Below are 12,758 nucleotides of genomic sequence, written 5' to 3' on the forward strand. Positions count from 1 at the left end.
GCCGCCTCTTCCCGGTTACCGCCTTCTCATTGGACAGCGGAAACGCCTATCAATGTTAATCCACGCCCACAGCGCTGATTGGGCGGGAAGCTGTCAATCACGAATCACCGCTAGGCCACGCCCACAAGGCGGGGCAAAGTGCTCGTTCCGCGCTCTGATTGGTCGGGAGAGGTGTCAATCACCAAGCCACGCCCCCACACCCCAAATTCCCATTAAAAATCCCCAAAAACCCCAAAAACGCCCCAAAAAAATCGTTCAAAAAATCCCCAAAAATCACCCGAGCCACAAAAAAACCACAAAAAACCAAACCTTTATTAAATTTCCCATACAAAACCGCGGGGGGGGGGGATAAAAAATTCATCCAAACTCCCAAAAACGCCGGGATTTTTATTTTTTTTGGGGATTCCCGGAATTTTTTTTTTGGGATTTTGGGATTTTTTGGGGTGGATTCGTCACCAGTCGGGGACCCCGAAGCGTTTGAGGAGCTCCTGCTGCGCCTCCAGGTCCTTCTGCACTTTGCGGCGCATGTAGAAAATGGGGCAGTCCCGGCTGAGGGGGAGGAAAAAATTGGGGAATTTTTTTATTTTTGGGAATTTTTTTGGGGGAGATTTTGGGATTTTTTGGGGTTTTTTGGGAGGTTCACCTGGTGCACAGAACGTCCTGGAGCAGGGAGCCCTGGCAGCGCTGGCACTGGCTCCAGAGGCGGGAGAAGCTGCGCTCAAGGTGCCACACCTGGGACACCTGGGGGGATGAAAATGACACAAAATGACCCAAAATTGGGGTTTAGGAACAAAAAAAACCCAAAATTTGGATTTGGGATCCCAAAAAACCCCAGGGGCCACACCTGGGACACCTGGGGGGACGAAAACGGCCCAAAATGACCCAAAAATGGGGTTTGGGGTCCCAGAAAACCCCAAAATTTGGGTTTGGGGTCCCAGAAAACCCCAAAATTTGGGATTTGGGACCAAAAAAAAACCCCAAAATCCCCCCAAATATCCCAAAATTCCCAAAAATCCCCCAAAATTCCTAAAAAATCCCAAAGATCCCCAAAAATTCCCCAAAATCCAAAAAAAGTCAAAAAAAAAATCCCCAAAAATTCCCCAAAAAATTCCCCAAAAATTCCCAAGAAATTCCCAGAAAAATTCCCCAAAAATCCCCCCAAAAAATCCCAAAATTCCCAAAAAATTCCCCAGAAATTAAAAAAAAATCCCAAAAATCCCAAAAAATCCCAAAAATTCCCCCAAAAATTCCCCCCAAAATTCCGCAAAAATTCCCAAAAAATCCCCCCCAAATATTCCCCAAAAATCCACAAAAAATTCCCCAAAAATTCCCCCAAAAAATCCCCAAAATTCCCCCAAAAATCCCCCCATAATTCCCCAAAATTCCCAAGAAATTCCCCAAAAAATTCCCCAAAAATCCCCCTGAAAAATCCCAAAATTCCCCAGAAATTAAAAAAAAAAATCCCAAAAACCCCCCCCAAAAATCCCCAAAATTCCCCCAAAAATTCCGCAAAAATTCCCAAAAATTCCCCCCCAAATATTCCCAAAAATCCACAAAAAATCCCCCAAAATTCCCCCAAAAAAATCTCAAAAATTCCCCCAAAAATTCCAAAAAAATCCCCCCAAAATTCCGCAAAAATTCCCAAGAAATTCCCCAAAAAATTCCCCAAAAATCCCCCCAAAAAATCCCAAAATTCCCAAAAAATTCCCAAAAAATCCCCAAGAAATTCCCCAGAAATTCCAAAAAAAATCCCAAAAATCCCCCCCAAAAATCCCAAAAATTCCCCCAAAAATTCCCAAAAAATTCCCCCAAAATTCCGCAAAAATTCCCCAAAATTCCCCAAAATCCCAAGAAAATTCCTCCAAAATCCCCCAAAAATTCCCAAAAAATCGCCCCCAAATATTCCCCAAAAATTCCCCAAAAATTCTCCAAAATTCCCCCCAAAATTCCCAAAAATCCCCCCAAAAAATCCCAAAATTCCCAAAAAATTCCCCAAAATCTCCAAGAAATTCCCCAGAAATTCCCCAAAAATCCCCCCAAAATTCCCCAAAAATTCCCCAAAAATTCCAAAAAAAATTCCGCAAAAATTTCCCAAAAATCCCCCCAAAAAATTCCCCCCCAAAATTCCCCCAAAAATTCCCCAAAAAATCCTGAAAAATTCCCCCCAAAATCCCCCCAAAAATTCCCCAAAAATTCCAAAAAAAATTCCCCCAAAATTCTGCAAAAATTCCCAAAAATCCCCCCAAATTTCCCCAAAATTCTCAAGAAATTAAAAAAAAAAATTCCCCCCAAATATTCCCCAAAAATCCACAAAAAATTCCCCAAAATCCCCCCAAAAAATCCCCAAAAACCCAAAAATTCCCCCCAAAAATTCCCAAAAACTCCCCCCAAAATTCCCAAAATATTCCCCCAAAATCCCAAGAAAATTCCTCCAAAATCCCCCAAAATTCCCCCCAAAAATTCCCAAAAAATCCCCCCAAATATTCCCCAAAAATCCCAAAAAAATTCCCCAAAAATTCCCCGAAATTCCCCCCAAAAATTCCAAAATTCCCAAAAAATTCCCCAAAAAATTCCCCAAAAAATTCCCCAAAAAATTCCCCAAAATTCCTCAAAAATTTCCCAAAAATCCCCCAAAAAATTCCCCAAAAATCCCCCCAAAATTCCCAAGAAATTCCCCAAAAAATTCCCCAAAAATCCCCCCAAAAAATCCCAAAATTCCCAAAAAATCCCCCCAAAAATTCCCCAAAATTCCCCCCCAAATATTCCCAAAAATCCCCAAAAAATCCCCCAAAATTCCCCCAAAAAATCCCCAAAATTCCCAAAATTCCCCCCAAAAATTCCCAAAAAATCCCCAAAAAATTCCCCAGAAATCCCAAAAAATCCCAAAATATCCCCAAAATTCCCAAATATCCCAAAATTCCCGAAGAATTCCCGGAATTCCTTCCCCACCTCCTTCTGGTAGAGCTCGGACTCCCTCTGGCGGCAGAAATCACAAACGGCTCCTGGGGGGGAATTTTGGGCTGAATTTGGGGAATTTTGGGCTGAATTTGGGGAATTTTGGGCTGAATTTGGGGAATTTTGGGCTGAATTTGGGGAATTTTGGGGCGAATTTGGGGAATTTTGGGCTGAATTTGGGGAATTTTGGGCTGAATTTGGGGAATTTTGGGCTGAATTTGGGGAATTTTGGGCTGAATTTGGGGAATTTTGGGGCGAATTTGGGGAATTTTGGGCTGAATTTGGGGAATTTTGGGCTGAATTTGGGGAATTTTGGGCTGAATTTGGGGAATTTTGGGGCGAATTTGGGGAATTTTGGGCTGAATTTGGGGAATTTTGGGCTGAATTTGGGGAATTTTGGGCTGAATTTGGGGAATTTTGGGGCGAATTTGGGGAATTTTGGGCTGAATTTGGGGAATTTTGGGCTGAATTTGGGGAATTTTGGGGCGAATTTGGGGAATTTTGGGCTGAATTTGGGGAATTTTGGGCTGAATTTGGGGAATTTTGGGGTGAATTTGGGGAATTTTGGGCTGAATTTGGGGAATTTTGGGCTGAATTTGGGGAATTTTGGGGTGAATTTGGGGAATTTTGGGCTGAATTTGGGGAATTTTGGGGCGAATTTGGGGAATTTTGGGGTGAATTTGGGGAATTTTGGGCTGAATTTGGGGAATTTTGGGCTGAATTTGGGGAATTTTGGGGCGAATTTGGGGAATTTTGGGCTGAATTTGGGGAATTTTGGGGCAAATTTGGGGAATTTGGGGCTGAATTTGGGGAATTTTGGGCTGAATTGGGGAATTTTGGGGCGAATTTGGGGAATTTTGGGCTGAATTTGGGGAATTTTGGGGCGAATTTGGGGAATTTTGGGCTGAATTTGGGGAATTTTGGGCTGAATTTGGGGAATTTTGGGCTGAATTTGGGGAATTTTGGGCTGAATTTGGGGAATTTTGGGGCTCCCGGAGCCCAAATTTTGGGATCAAATTCCCGAATTTCCCAGGGGAGGGAATTTGGGGAGGAATCCCCAGAATTCTGAGGATTTTGGGGCTCCAAAACTCCATTTTTTTGTGATAAAAAGCGAATTTCTGATTTAATTTTGGGATATTAATTGGGTTTGGGGTCATTAACTTGGGGTTTCGGGTCATTAATTAGTATTAATCTCATTAATTAGGGGAGGGGGCTTTAATTGAGGGGATTTGGGGGTCTCTGATCCCAATTTTTGGGAGGAATCCCCTGAATTTTGAGGATTTTGGGGCTCCTAAACCCCATTTTTTCGTGCTAAAAAGCAAATTCCTGTGTTAATTACACCCTGGGCTTATTAATTTCCAGCAGAACTCATTAATTACCACCCCCCTCATTAATTAGCGGGATCAATCTCCAATTAAACCCCAAATCCCCCCCATTTTTGGGGCGTTTTTGGCCGATTTTGGCCCTTTTGGAGCCGGATTTTTTTGGCTGGGTGGGTCCATTCCGGCCTGGGGGGGGTTAATTAGGGATTAATTAGTGGTTAATTAGTTAATTAGGGCTGGGACTCACCGTGGTGGGGCAGGAGCGCCCGGCAGCCGACGCAGCTGCTGCGTTTGGAGGTGAAGGCCGAGAGCCCCCCGGATCTGGAGGTCAGGAGGGTCTTGCAGCGCGTGTGCTCCCCCTCTGTGGGGGCAGAGAATTCCCAAAATCCCCCAATTTCAGCCCAAAAAATCCGGGAATTTCAGCCCCAAAAATTCCTGGATTTTTGGGAGTGGCAAAAACGCCGAAATTCCCAAAAAAATCCAGCCCAGGATGGCAAAAATCCCAAAATTTTATCCCAAAAATCCAAAAATCCCAAAATTCCCACCCAAAAATCCCAGAATTCCAGCCCAAAAGTTCCCAAATTCCTGGGAGTCACAAAAACGCCGGAATTCCCAAAAAAATCCAGCCCAGGATGGCAAAAATGACAAAAAATCTCAAAATTCCCCCAAAAAACTCCCGAAATTTCATCCCCAAACCCCCCAAAATCCCAAAATTCCATCCCCAAAATTTCCATCCCAAAAAGTCCCACAATTCCCACCCAAAAATTCCAAAATTTCATCCCAAAACTCCCAAAATTTCCATCCCAAAATTCCCAAAATTCCACCCCAAAATCCCAAAATTCCTGGGAATCCAAATAACGCCGGAATTCCCAAAAAAATCCAGCCCAGGATGGCAAAAATCTGAAAATTCTTCCCCAAAAATCCACCCCAAAAATCCCAAATTTCATCCCAAAAATCCTGGAATTTCAGCCCCAAAAATTCCCAAATTCCTGGGAGTTGCAAAAACCCCAAAATTCCCCAAAAAATCCATCCCAGGATGGCAAAAATCCCAAAATTCCCACCCAAAAATGTCAAAATTCGATCCCAAAACCCCCCAAAATTCCACCCCAAAATTCCCAAAATTCCTGGGAATCCCCAAAACCCCGAAATTCCCAAAAAAATCCAGCCCAGGACCCCAAAATTCCCCAAATTCCACCCAAAAAACCAAAATTTCATCCCAAAATTCCCCCAAAATCCAGGAATGGGCCCAATCTGGGGAGGATTTTGCTCCATTTTTTCTGGGATTTGGGGAATTTTTGGGAATTCCAGGAATTTTTGGGAATTTTCGACAAAATTTGTGGATTTTGGTTCCGTTTTGGGTGAAATTTGGTGAATTTTGGTGAAATTTTGCTCCATTTTTCTCCATTTTTGCTCCATTTTCACCATTTTTGGCCCGATTTTGACACGGTTTTTTGGGAATTCTCAGGAATTCCAGGAATTTTCAGGAACTTTTGGGATCTTTTGACAAAAATGTGAATTTTGATTCCATTTTGGGTGGATTTGGGTGAAATTTGGTGAAATTTTGCTCAATTTCACCCCATTTTTGCTCCATTTTCGCTCTTTTTTCGCCATTTTTGGCCCGATTTGGATGCGGTTTTTTGGGAATTTTGGGGAATTCCGGGAATTTTCGGGAACTTTCAGGAATTTTTGACAAAAATGTGAATTTTCATTCAGTTTTGGGTGGATTTGGGTGAAATTTGGCTCAATTTTGCTCCATTTTCGCTCTTTTTTCGCCGTTTTTGGCCCGATTTTGACGCGGTTTTTGGGGAATTTTTGGGAAATTTTGGGAATTTTGGGGAACTTTCAGGAATTTTTGACAAAAATGTGAATTTTGATTCCATTTTGTGTGGATTTGGGTGAAATTTTGCTGGAATTTCGCTCAATTTCACCCCAGTTTTGCTCCATTTTCGCCGTTTTTGGCCCGATTTGGACGCGGTTTTTTGGGAATTCCTGGGAATTCCGGGAATTTTTGGGAATTTCCCGGGAATACTCACGGAGCAGCACGGCCTGGGCCCTGCCCTCGCCCAGGATGGGCTCGAAGATCCTCAGCAGGGGCCGGCTCAGCTGCTGCTCCAGGTAGTAGCGGGTGTCGATGGGCAGGTTCTGCTCCAGGGCGAACACCGGGTCCTGAATTGGGAAAATTCCAGAAAATTTGGGAATTTTTGGGAATTTTTGGGATTTTTGGGAGGGTTCAGGGCAGGGGATTTCGGGGAGGAGGGAAAGGAAAGCCCAAAAAGGGCGGAATTCACAGCAAAATCCAGGTCAGGGGGGGGATTCTGGAATATTCCCACCCTGGGGGGCACAGAATTCCCAAAATTCCCATCCCAAGAACCCCAAATTCCCAAAATTCCCACCCCAGGAATCCAAAACTCCCAAAATTCTGACCCCAGGAGCCCAAAATTCCCAAAATTTGACCCCAGGACCCCCAAATTCCCAAAATTCCACCCCAGCAGCCAAAAATTCCCAAAATTTCCACCCCAGGAACCCAAAATTCCCCCTCAGGAGCCAAAAATTCCCACAATTCCATCCCAGGAACCCAAAATTCTCCCAATTTTGACCCCAGGAACCCAAAATTCTGACCCCAGGGGGCCCAAAATTCCCAAAATTTTGACCCCAGGGACCCAAAATTCCCAAAATTCTGACCCCAGGAACCCAAAATCCCCAAAATTTGACCCCAGGACCCCAAAATTCCCCCTGGAATTCCCAAATTTCCCCAAATTCTCCCAGATTTTGGTGTCCCTTGACCCCTGAGTGACCCCTGAGTGACCCCAGGGTGACCCCAATGACCCCTGAGTGACCCCAGGATGACCCCAGGATGACCCTGAGTGACCCCAGGATGACCCTGAGTGACCCCAATGACCCCTGAGTGACCCCTGAGTGACCCCTGAGTGACCCCAGGGTGACCCCAATGACCCCTGAGTGACCCCAGGATGACCCCAGGATGACCCTGAGTGACCCCAGGATGACCCTGAGTGACCCCAATGACCCCTGAGTGACCCCTGAGTGACCCCCGAGTGACCCCAGGATGACCTTTGACCCCTGGCTGACCTCTGACCGTGTGTAGGCGGCCTGGCCGCGGGCGCCACTGACGATGACGTAGGGGGACAGTGACCCCTGAGTGACCCCTGAGTGACCCCCGAGTGACCCCAGGATGACCCCAGGATGACCCCCGAGTGACCCCAGGATGACCCCAGTGACCCCTGAGTGACCCCAGGATGACCTTTGACCCCTGGCTGACCTCTGAGCGGGTGTAGGCGGCCTGGCCGCGGGCGCCGCTGACGATGACGTAGGGGGACAGTGACCCCTGAGTGACCCCTGAGTGACCCCTGAGTGACCCCAGGATGACCCCAATGACCCCAGGATGACCCCGAGTGACCCCAGGATGACCTTTGACCCCTGACCTCTGAGCGGGTGTAGGCGGCCTGGCCGCGGGCGCCGCTGACGATGACGTAGGGGGACAGTGACCCCTGAGTGACCCCTGAGTGACCCCAGGATGACCCCAATGACCCCGAGTGACCCCAGGATGACCTTTGACCCCTGGCTGACCTCTGACCGTGTGTAGGCGGCCTGGCCGCGGGCGCCGCTGACGATGACGTAGGGGACAGTGACCCCTGAGTGACCCCAGTGACCCCAGGATGACCCCAATGACCCCGAGTGACCCCAGGATGACCCCAGGATGACCTTTGACCCCTGGCTGACCTCTGACCGGGTGTAGGCGGCCTGGCCGCGGGCGCCGCTGATGATGACGTAGGGGGACAGTGACCCCTGAGTGACCCCAGGATGACCCCAATGACCCCTGAGTGACCCCAATGACCCTGAGTGACCCCAGGATGACCTTTGACCCCTGGCTGACCTCTGACCGTGTGTAGGCGGCCTGGCCGCGGGCGCCGCTGACGATGACGTAGGGGGACAGTGACCCCTGAGTGACCCCTGAGTGACCCCCGAGTGACCCCAGGATGACCCCAGGATGACCCCCGAGTGACCCCAGGATGACCCCAGTGACCCCAATGACCCCAGGATGACCCCAGGATGACCTTTGACCCCTGGCTGACCTCAGACCGGGTATACGCGGCCTGGCCGCGGGCGCCGCTGACGATGACGTAGGGGGACAGTGACCCCTGAGTGACCCCTGAGTGACCCCAGGATGACCCCAGGATGACCTTTGACCCCTGACCTCAGACCGGGTATACGCGGCCTGGCCGCGGGCGCCGCTGACGATGACGTAGGGGGACAGTGACCCCTGAGTGACCCCAGGATGACCCCAATGACCCCAGGATGACCCCGAGTGACCCCAGGATGACCTTTGACCCCTGACCTCAGACCGTGTGTAGGCGGCCTGGCCGCGGGCGCCGCTGACGATGACGTAGGGGACGCGGTCCCCCAGGGAGGGGGCGCTGCCGGGGTCCCTGCGCCGCAGCCTGGGGGGGGAAAAACGGACACGGAATTGGGGGAAAAAAACAGGGAATTGGGAAAAAACCATGGGAATTGGGAAAAAACAATGGGAATTAGGGGAAAAAAAATGGGAATTGGGAAAAAACCGATGGGAATGGGGAAAAATAATGGGAATGGGGAAAAATGATGGGAATGGGGAAAAATAATGGGAATTTGGGGGAAAAACAATGGGAATTGGGAAAAAAACCAATGGGAATGGGGAAAAATAACAGGAATTTGGGGAAAAAAAATGGGAATTTGGGGGAAAAAAACAATGGGAATTGGGAAAAAACAACCAGAATTGGGAAAAAAACAATGGAAATGGGGAAAAATGATGACAATTTGGGGGGAAAACAGCCAGAATTGGGGAAAAACAATGGGAATGGGGAAAAAACAGTGGGAATTGGGGAAAAAATAATGGGAATGGGGAAAAATAACAGGAATTTGGGAAAGAAACAGCTGGAATTGGGGAAAAAACAATGGGAATTTGGGGAAAAAAAATGGGAATTTGGGGGAAAAAATGGGAATTTGGGGGAAAAACAACGGGAATTGGGAAAAACGATGGGAATGGGGAAAAACAATGGGAATTTAGGGGTAAAAATGAAAGGAATTGGGAAAAAACAATGGGAATGGGGAAAAAAAACAATGGAAATGGGGAAAAATAATGAGAATTTGAGAAAAAAACAGCTGGAATTGGGGAAAAAACAGGAATTTGGGGGGAAAACAGCTGGATTTGGGAAAAAACAACCGGAATTGGGAAAAAAAACAATGGAAATGGGGAAAAACAATGGGAATTTGGAAAAAAACAATGGAAATGGGGAAAAAAACCAATGGGAACGGGGAAAAACAACGGGAATTGGGAAAAAACTATGAGAATGGGGAAAAACAATGGGAATTTGGGAAAAAAACAGATGGAATTGGGGAAAAAACAATGGGAATGGGAAAAAACAGGGGGAATTGGGGGAAAAACAACGGGAATTGGGAAAAAAACAATGGAAATGGGGAAAAATAACGGGAATTTGGGGGAAAAACAGCCAGAATTGGGAAAAAAACAATGGAAATGGGGAAAAACAATGGGAATTTGGGAGGAAAACAACGGGAATTGGGAAAAAACAACCAGAATTGGGAAAAAAACAATGACAATGGCGAAAAACAATGGGAATGGGGAAAAATAACGGGAATTTGGGGGAAAAACAGCTGGAATTGGGGAAAAAAACCGATGGAATTGGGGAAAAAACAACGGGAATTTGGGAAAAAAAAATGGAAATGGGGAAAAATAACGGGAATTTGGGAAAAAAACAACGGGAATGGGGAAAAACAAGGGGAATTGGGAAAAAAAAACAATGGAAATGGGGAAAAACAATGGGAATTTGGGGGAAAAACACAACAGGAATTGGGGGAAAACAACGGGAATTTGGGAAAAAACAATGGGAATTAGGGGAAAAAAAATGGGAATCTGGGAAAAAACAACGGGAATTTGGGGAAAAAACCAATGGAAATGGGGAAAAAGAATGGGAATTTGGGGGAAAAACAGCTGGATTTGGCAAAAACAACGGGAATTTGGGGGAAAAACACCAGGAATTGGGAAAAAACGATGAGAATGGGGAAAAACAATGGGAATTGGGAAAAAAAACAATGGGAATGAGGAAAAATAACGGGAATTTGGGAAAAAAACAGATGGAATTGGGAAAAAACAATGGGAATGGGAAAAAACAGTGGGAATTGGGGGAAAAACAACGGGAATTTGGGGAAAAAACAGATGGAATTGGGGAAAAATAACGGGAATTTGGGAAAAAAACAACGGGAATGGGGAAAAACAAGGGGAATTGGGAAAAAAAAACAATGGAAATGGGGAAAAACAATGGGAATTTGGGGGAAAAACACAACAGGAATTGGGGGAAAACAACGGGAATTTGGGAAAAAACAATGGGAATTAGGGGAAAAAAAATGGGAATCTGGGAAAAAACAACGGGAATTTGGGGAAAAAACCAATGGAAATGGGGAAAAAGAATGGGAATTTGGGGGAAAAACAGCTGGATTTGGCAAAAACAACGGGAATTTGGGGGAAAAACACCAGGAATTGGGAAAAAACGATGAGAATGGGGAAAAAAAAATGAGAATGGGGAAAAACAACGGGAATTGGGAAAAAAAACAATGGAAATGGGGAAAAATAACGGGAATTTGGGGGAAAAACAACGGGAATTGGGAAAAAAACAATGGGAATGGGGAAAAATAACGGGAATTTGTGGGAAAAAACACCTGGAATTGGGGAAAAAAACAATGAGAATGGGGAAAAAAAATGGGAATTTGGGGGGAAAACAACGGGAATTGGGAAAAAAACAACCGGAATTGGGAAAAGAACAATGGAAATGGGGAAAAACAATGGGAATTCAGGAAAAAAACAGCTGGAATTGGGGAAAAAACAATGGGAATGGGGAAAAACAATGGGAATTGGGAAAAACAACGGGAATTTGGGGGAAAAACAACCAGAATTGGGAAAAAAACCAATGGGATTGGGGAAAAACAACGGGAATTGGGAAAAACAACGGGAATTTGGGGGGAAAACAGCTGGATTTGGGAAAAAAACATCTGGAATTGGGAAAAAAACCCATTTCCATGTATTTTTTTCCCATTTTATTCCCATTTCCGTGTATTTTTTTACCGTTTTTTCCCATTTCTGTGTATTTTTTTCCCATTTCTGGGTGTTTTCACCCCATTTTCTGCCCCTCACCTCTCAGCCAGAGCCACGTGAGCCTGTGGGGCGCTGGAGGCGCTGCCAGGGATTTATTCCCCATTTTGGTGTATTTTTTTCCCATTTCTGTGCAGATTTTTCCCGTTTTTTCCCATTTCCATGTATTTTTTCCCCATTTTTTCCCATTTTTGCCAGTTTTCACCCCATTTTCTGCCCCCTCACCTCTCAGCCAGAGCCACGTGAGCCTGTGGGGCGCTGGCACCATTTTTTCCCCATTTCCATGTGGTTTTTTTCCCATTTTTTTCCCATTTCCGTGTATTTTTTTCCCGTTTTTTCGCATTTCTGTGTATTTTTTTCCCGTTTTTTCCCGTTTTTTCCCATTTCTGGGTGTTTTCACCCCATTTTCTGCCCCCTCACCTCTCAGCCAGAGCCACGTGAGCCTGTGGGGCGCTGGCACCATTTTTTCCCCATTTCTGTGCAGTTTTTTCCCATTTTGGTGTATTTTTTTCCCGTTTTTTCCCATTTCTGTGTATTTTTTTCCCGTTTTTTCCCATTTTTGCCTCTTTTCACCCCATTTTCTGCCCCTCACCTCTCAGCCAGAGCCACGTGAGCCTGCGGGGCGCTGTAGGCGCTGGCGGCGCGCGTCAGCTCCTTGGTGATGACGAGCTGGGAGATGTCGATGCGGTTACAGAGCAGGTCTGAGATCACCTCCTGAGCGTGAGCCACGGCACCCATGGGATCCCTGGGGATAGAGACCCAAAATCAGCCAAAATCACCCCAAAATCAACCCAAAATCAACTCAAAACTGCTGCAAAAACTGCACCAAAATCACCCTAAAAACTGCCCCAAAATCACCCTAAAATCACACCAAAATCACCCTAAAAACTGCCCTAAAATCACCCCAAAATCACCTCCTGAGCGTGAGCCACGGCACCCATGGGATCCCTGAGAAAACAGACCCAAAATCAGCCAAAATCACCCCAAAATCAGCCAAAATCTGCACCAAAATCAACCCAAAATCACCCCAAAAACTGCACCAAAATCACCCTAAAAACTGCCCTAAAATCACCCCAAAATCACCTCCTGAGCGTGAGCCACGGCACCCATGGGATCCCTGGGGATAGAGACCCAAAATCAGCCAAAATCACCCCAAAAATCACCCCAAAATCAGCCAAAAAACTGCACCAAAACTGACCCAAAATCACCCTAAAAACTGCACCAAAATCACCCCAAAATCACCTCCTGGGCGTGAGCCACGGCACCCATGGGATCCCTGAGAAAACAGACCCAAAATCAGCCAAAATCACCCCAAAATCAGC

The 12,758-nt window shown here is 46.2% G+C and overlaps 1 protein-coding gene across 1 annotated transcript in view; it reads right to left on the reverse strand.

Annotated features, from left to right (window-relative positions):
- Positions 1-319: 319 nt before the first annotated feature.
- Positions 320-12,758, reverse strand: part of POLD1 (DNA polymerase delta 1, catalytic subunit) — a 57,384-nt gene continuing 44,945 nt past the window's right edge. Inside the window, exons 21-27 of the mRNA XM_058859737.1 lie at positions 12,029-12,181; positions 8,632-8,734; positions 6,311-6,443; positions 4,525-4,638; positions 2,950-3,002; positions 644-741; positions 320-549 (exon numbers count right to left, since the gene is read on the reverse strand). Coding sequence (XP_058715720.1) covers positions 453-549; positions 644-741; positions 2,950-3,002; positions 4,525-4,638; positions 6,311-6,443; positions 8,632-8,734; positions 12,029-12,181 — 751 coding nt within the window. The 3' untranslated portion in view covers positions 320-452. The remainder of the gene's footprint in view (positions 550-643; positions 742-2,949; positions 3,003-4,524; positions 4,639-6,310; positions 6,444-8,631; positions 8,735-12,028; positions 12,182-12,758) is intronic.

This window comes from Poecile atricapillus, chromosome 30 (genome assembly GCF_030490865.1).
Source record: "Poecile atricapillus isolate bPoeAtr1 chromosome 30, bPoeAtr1.hap1, whole genome shotgun sequence".
Taxonomy (NCBI): Eukaryota; Metazoa; Chordata; class Aves; order Passeriformes; family Paridae; genus Poecile; species Poecile atricapillus.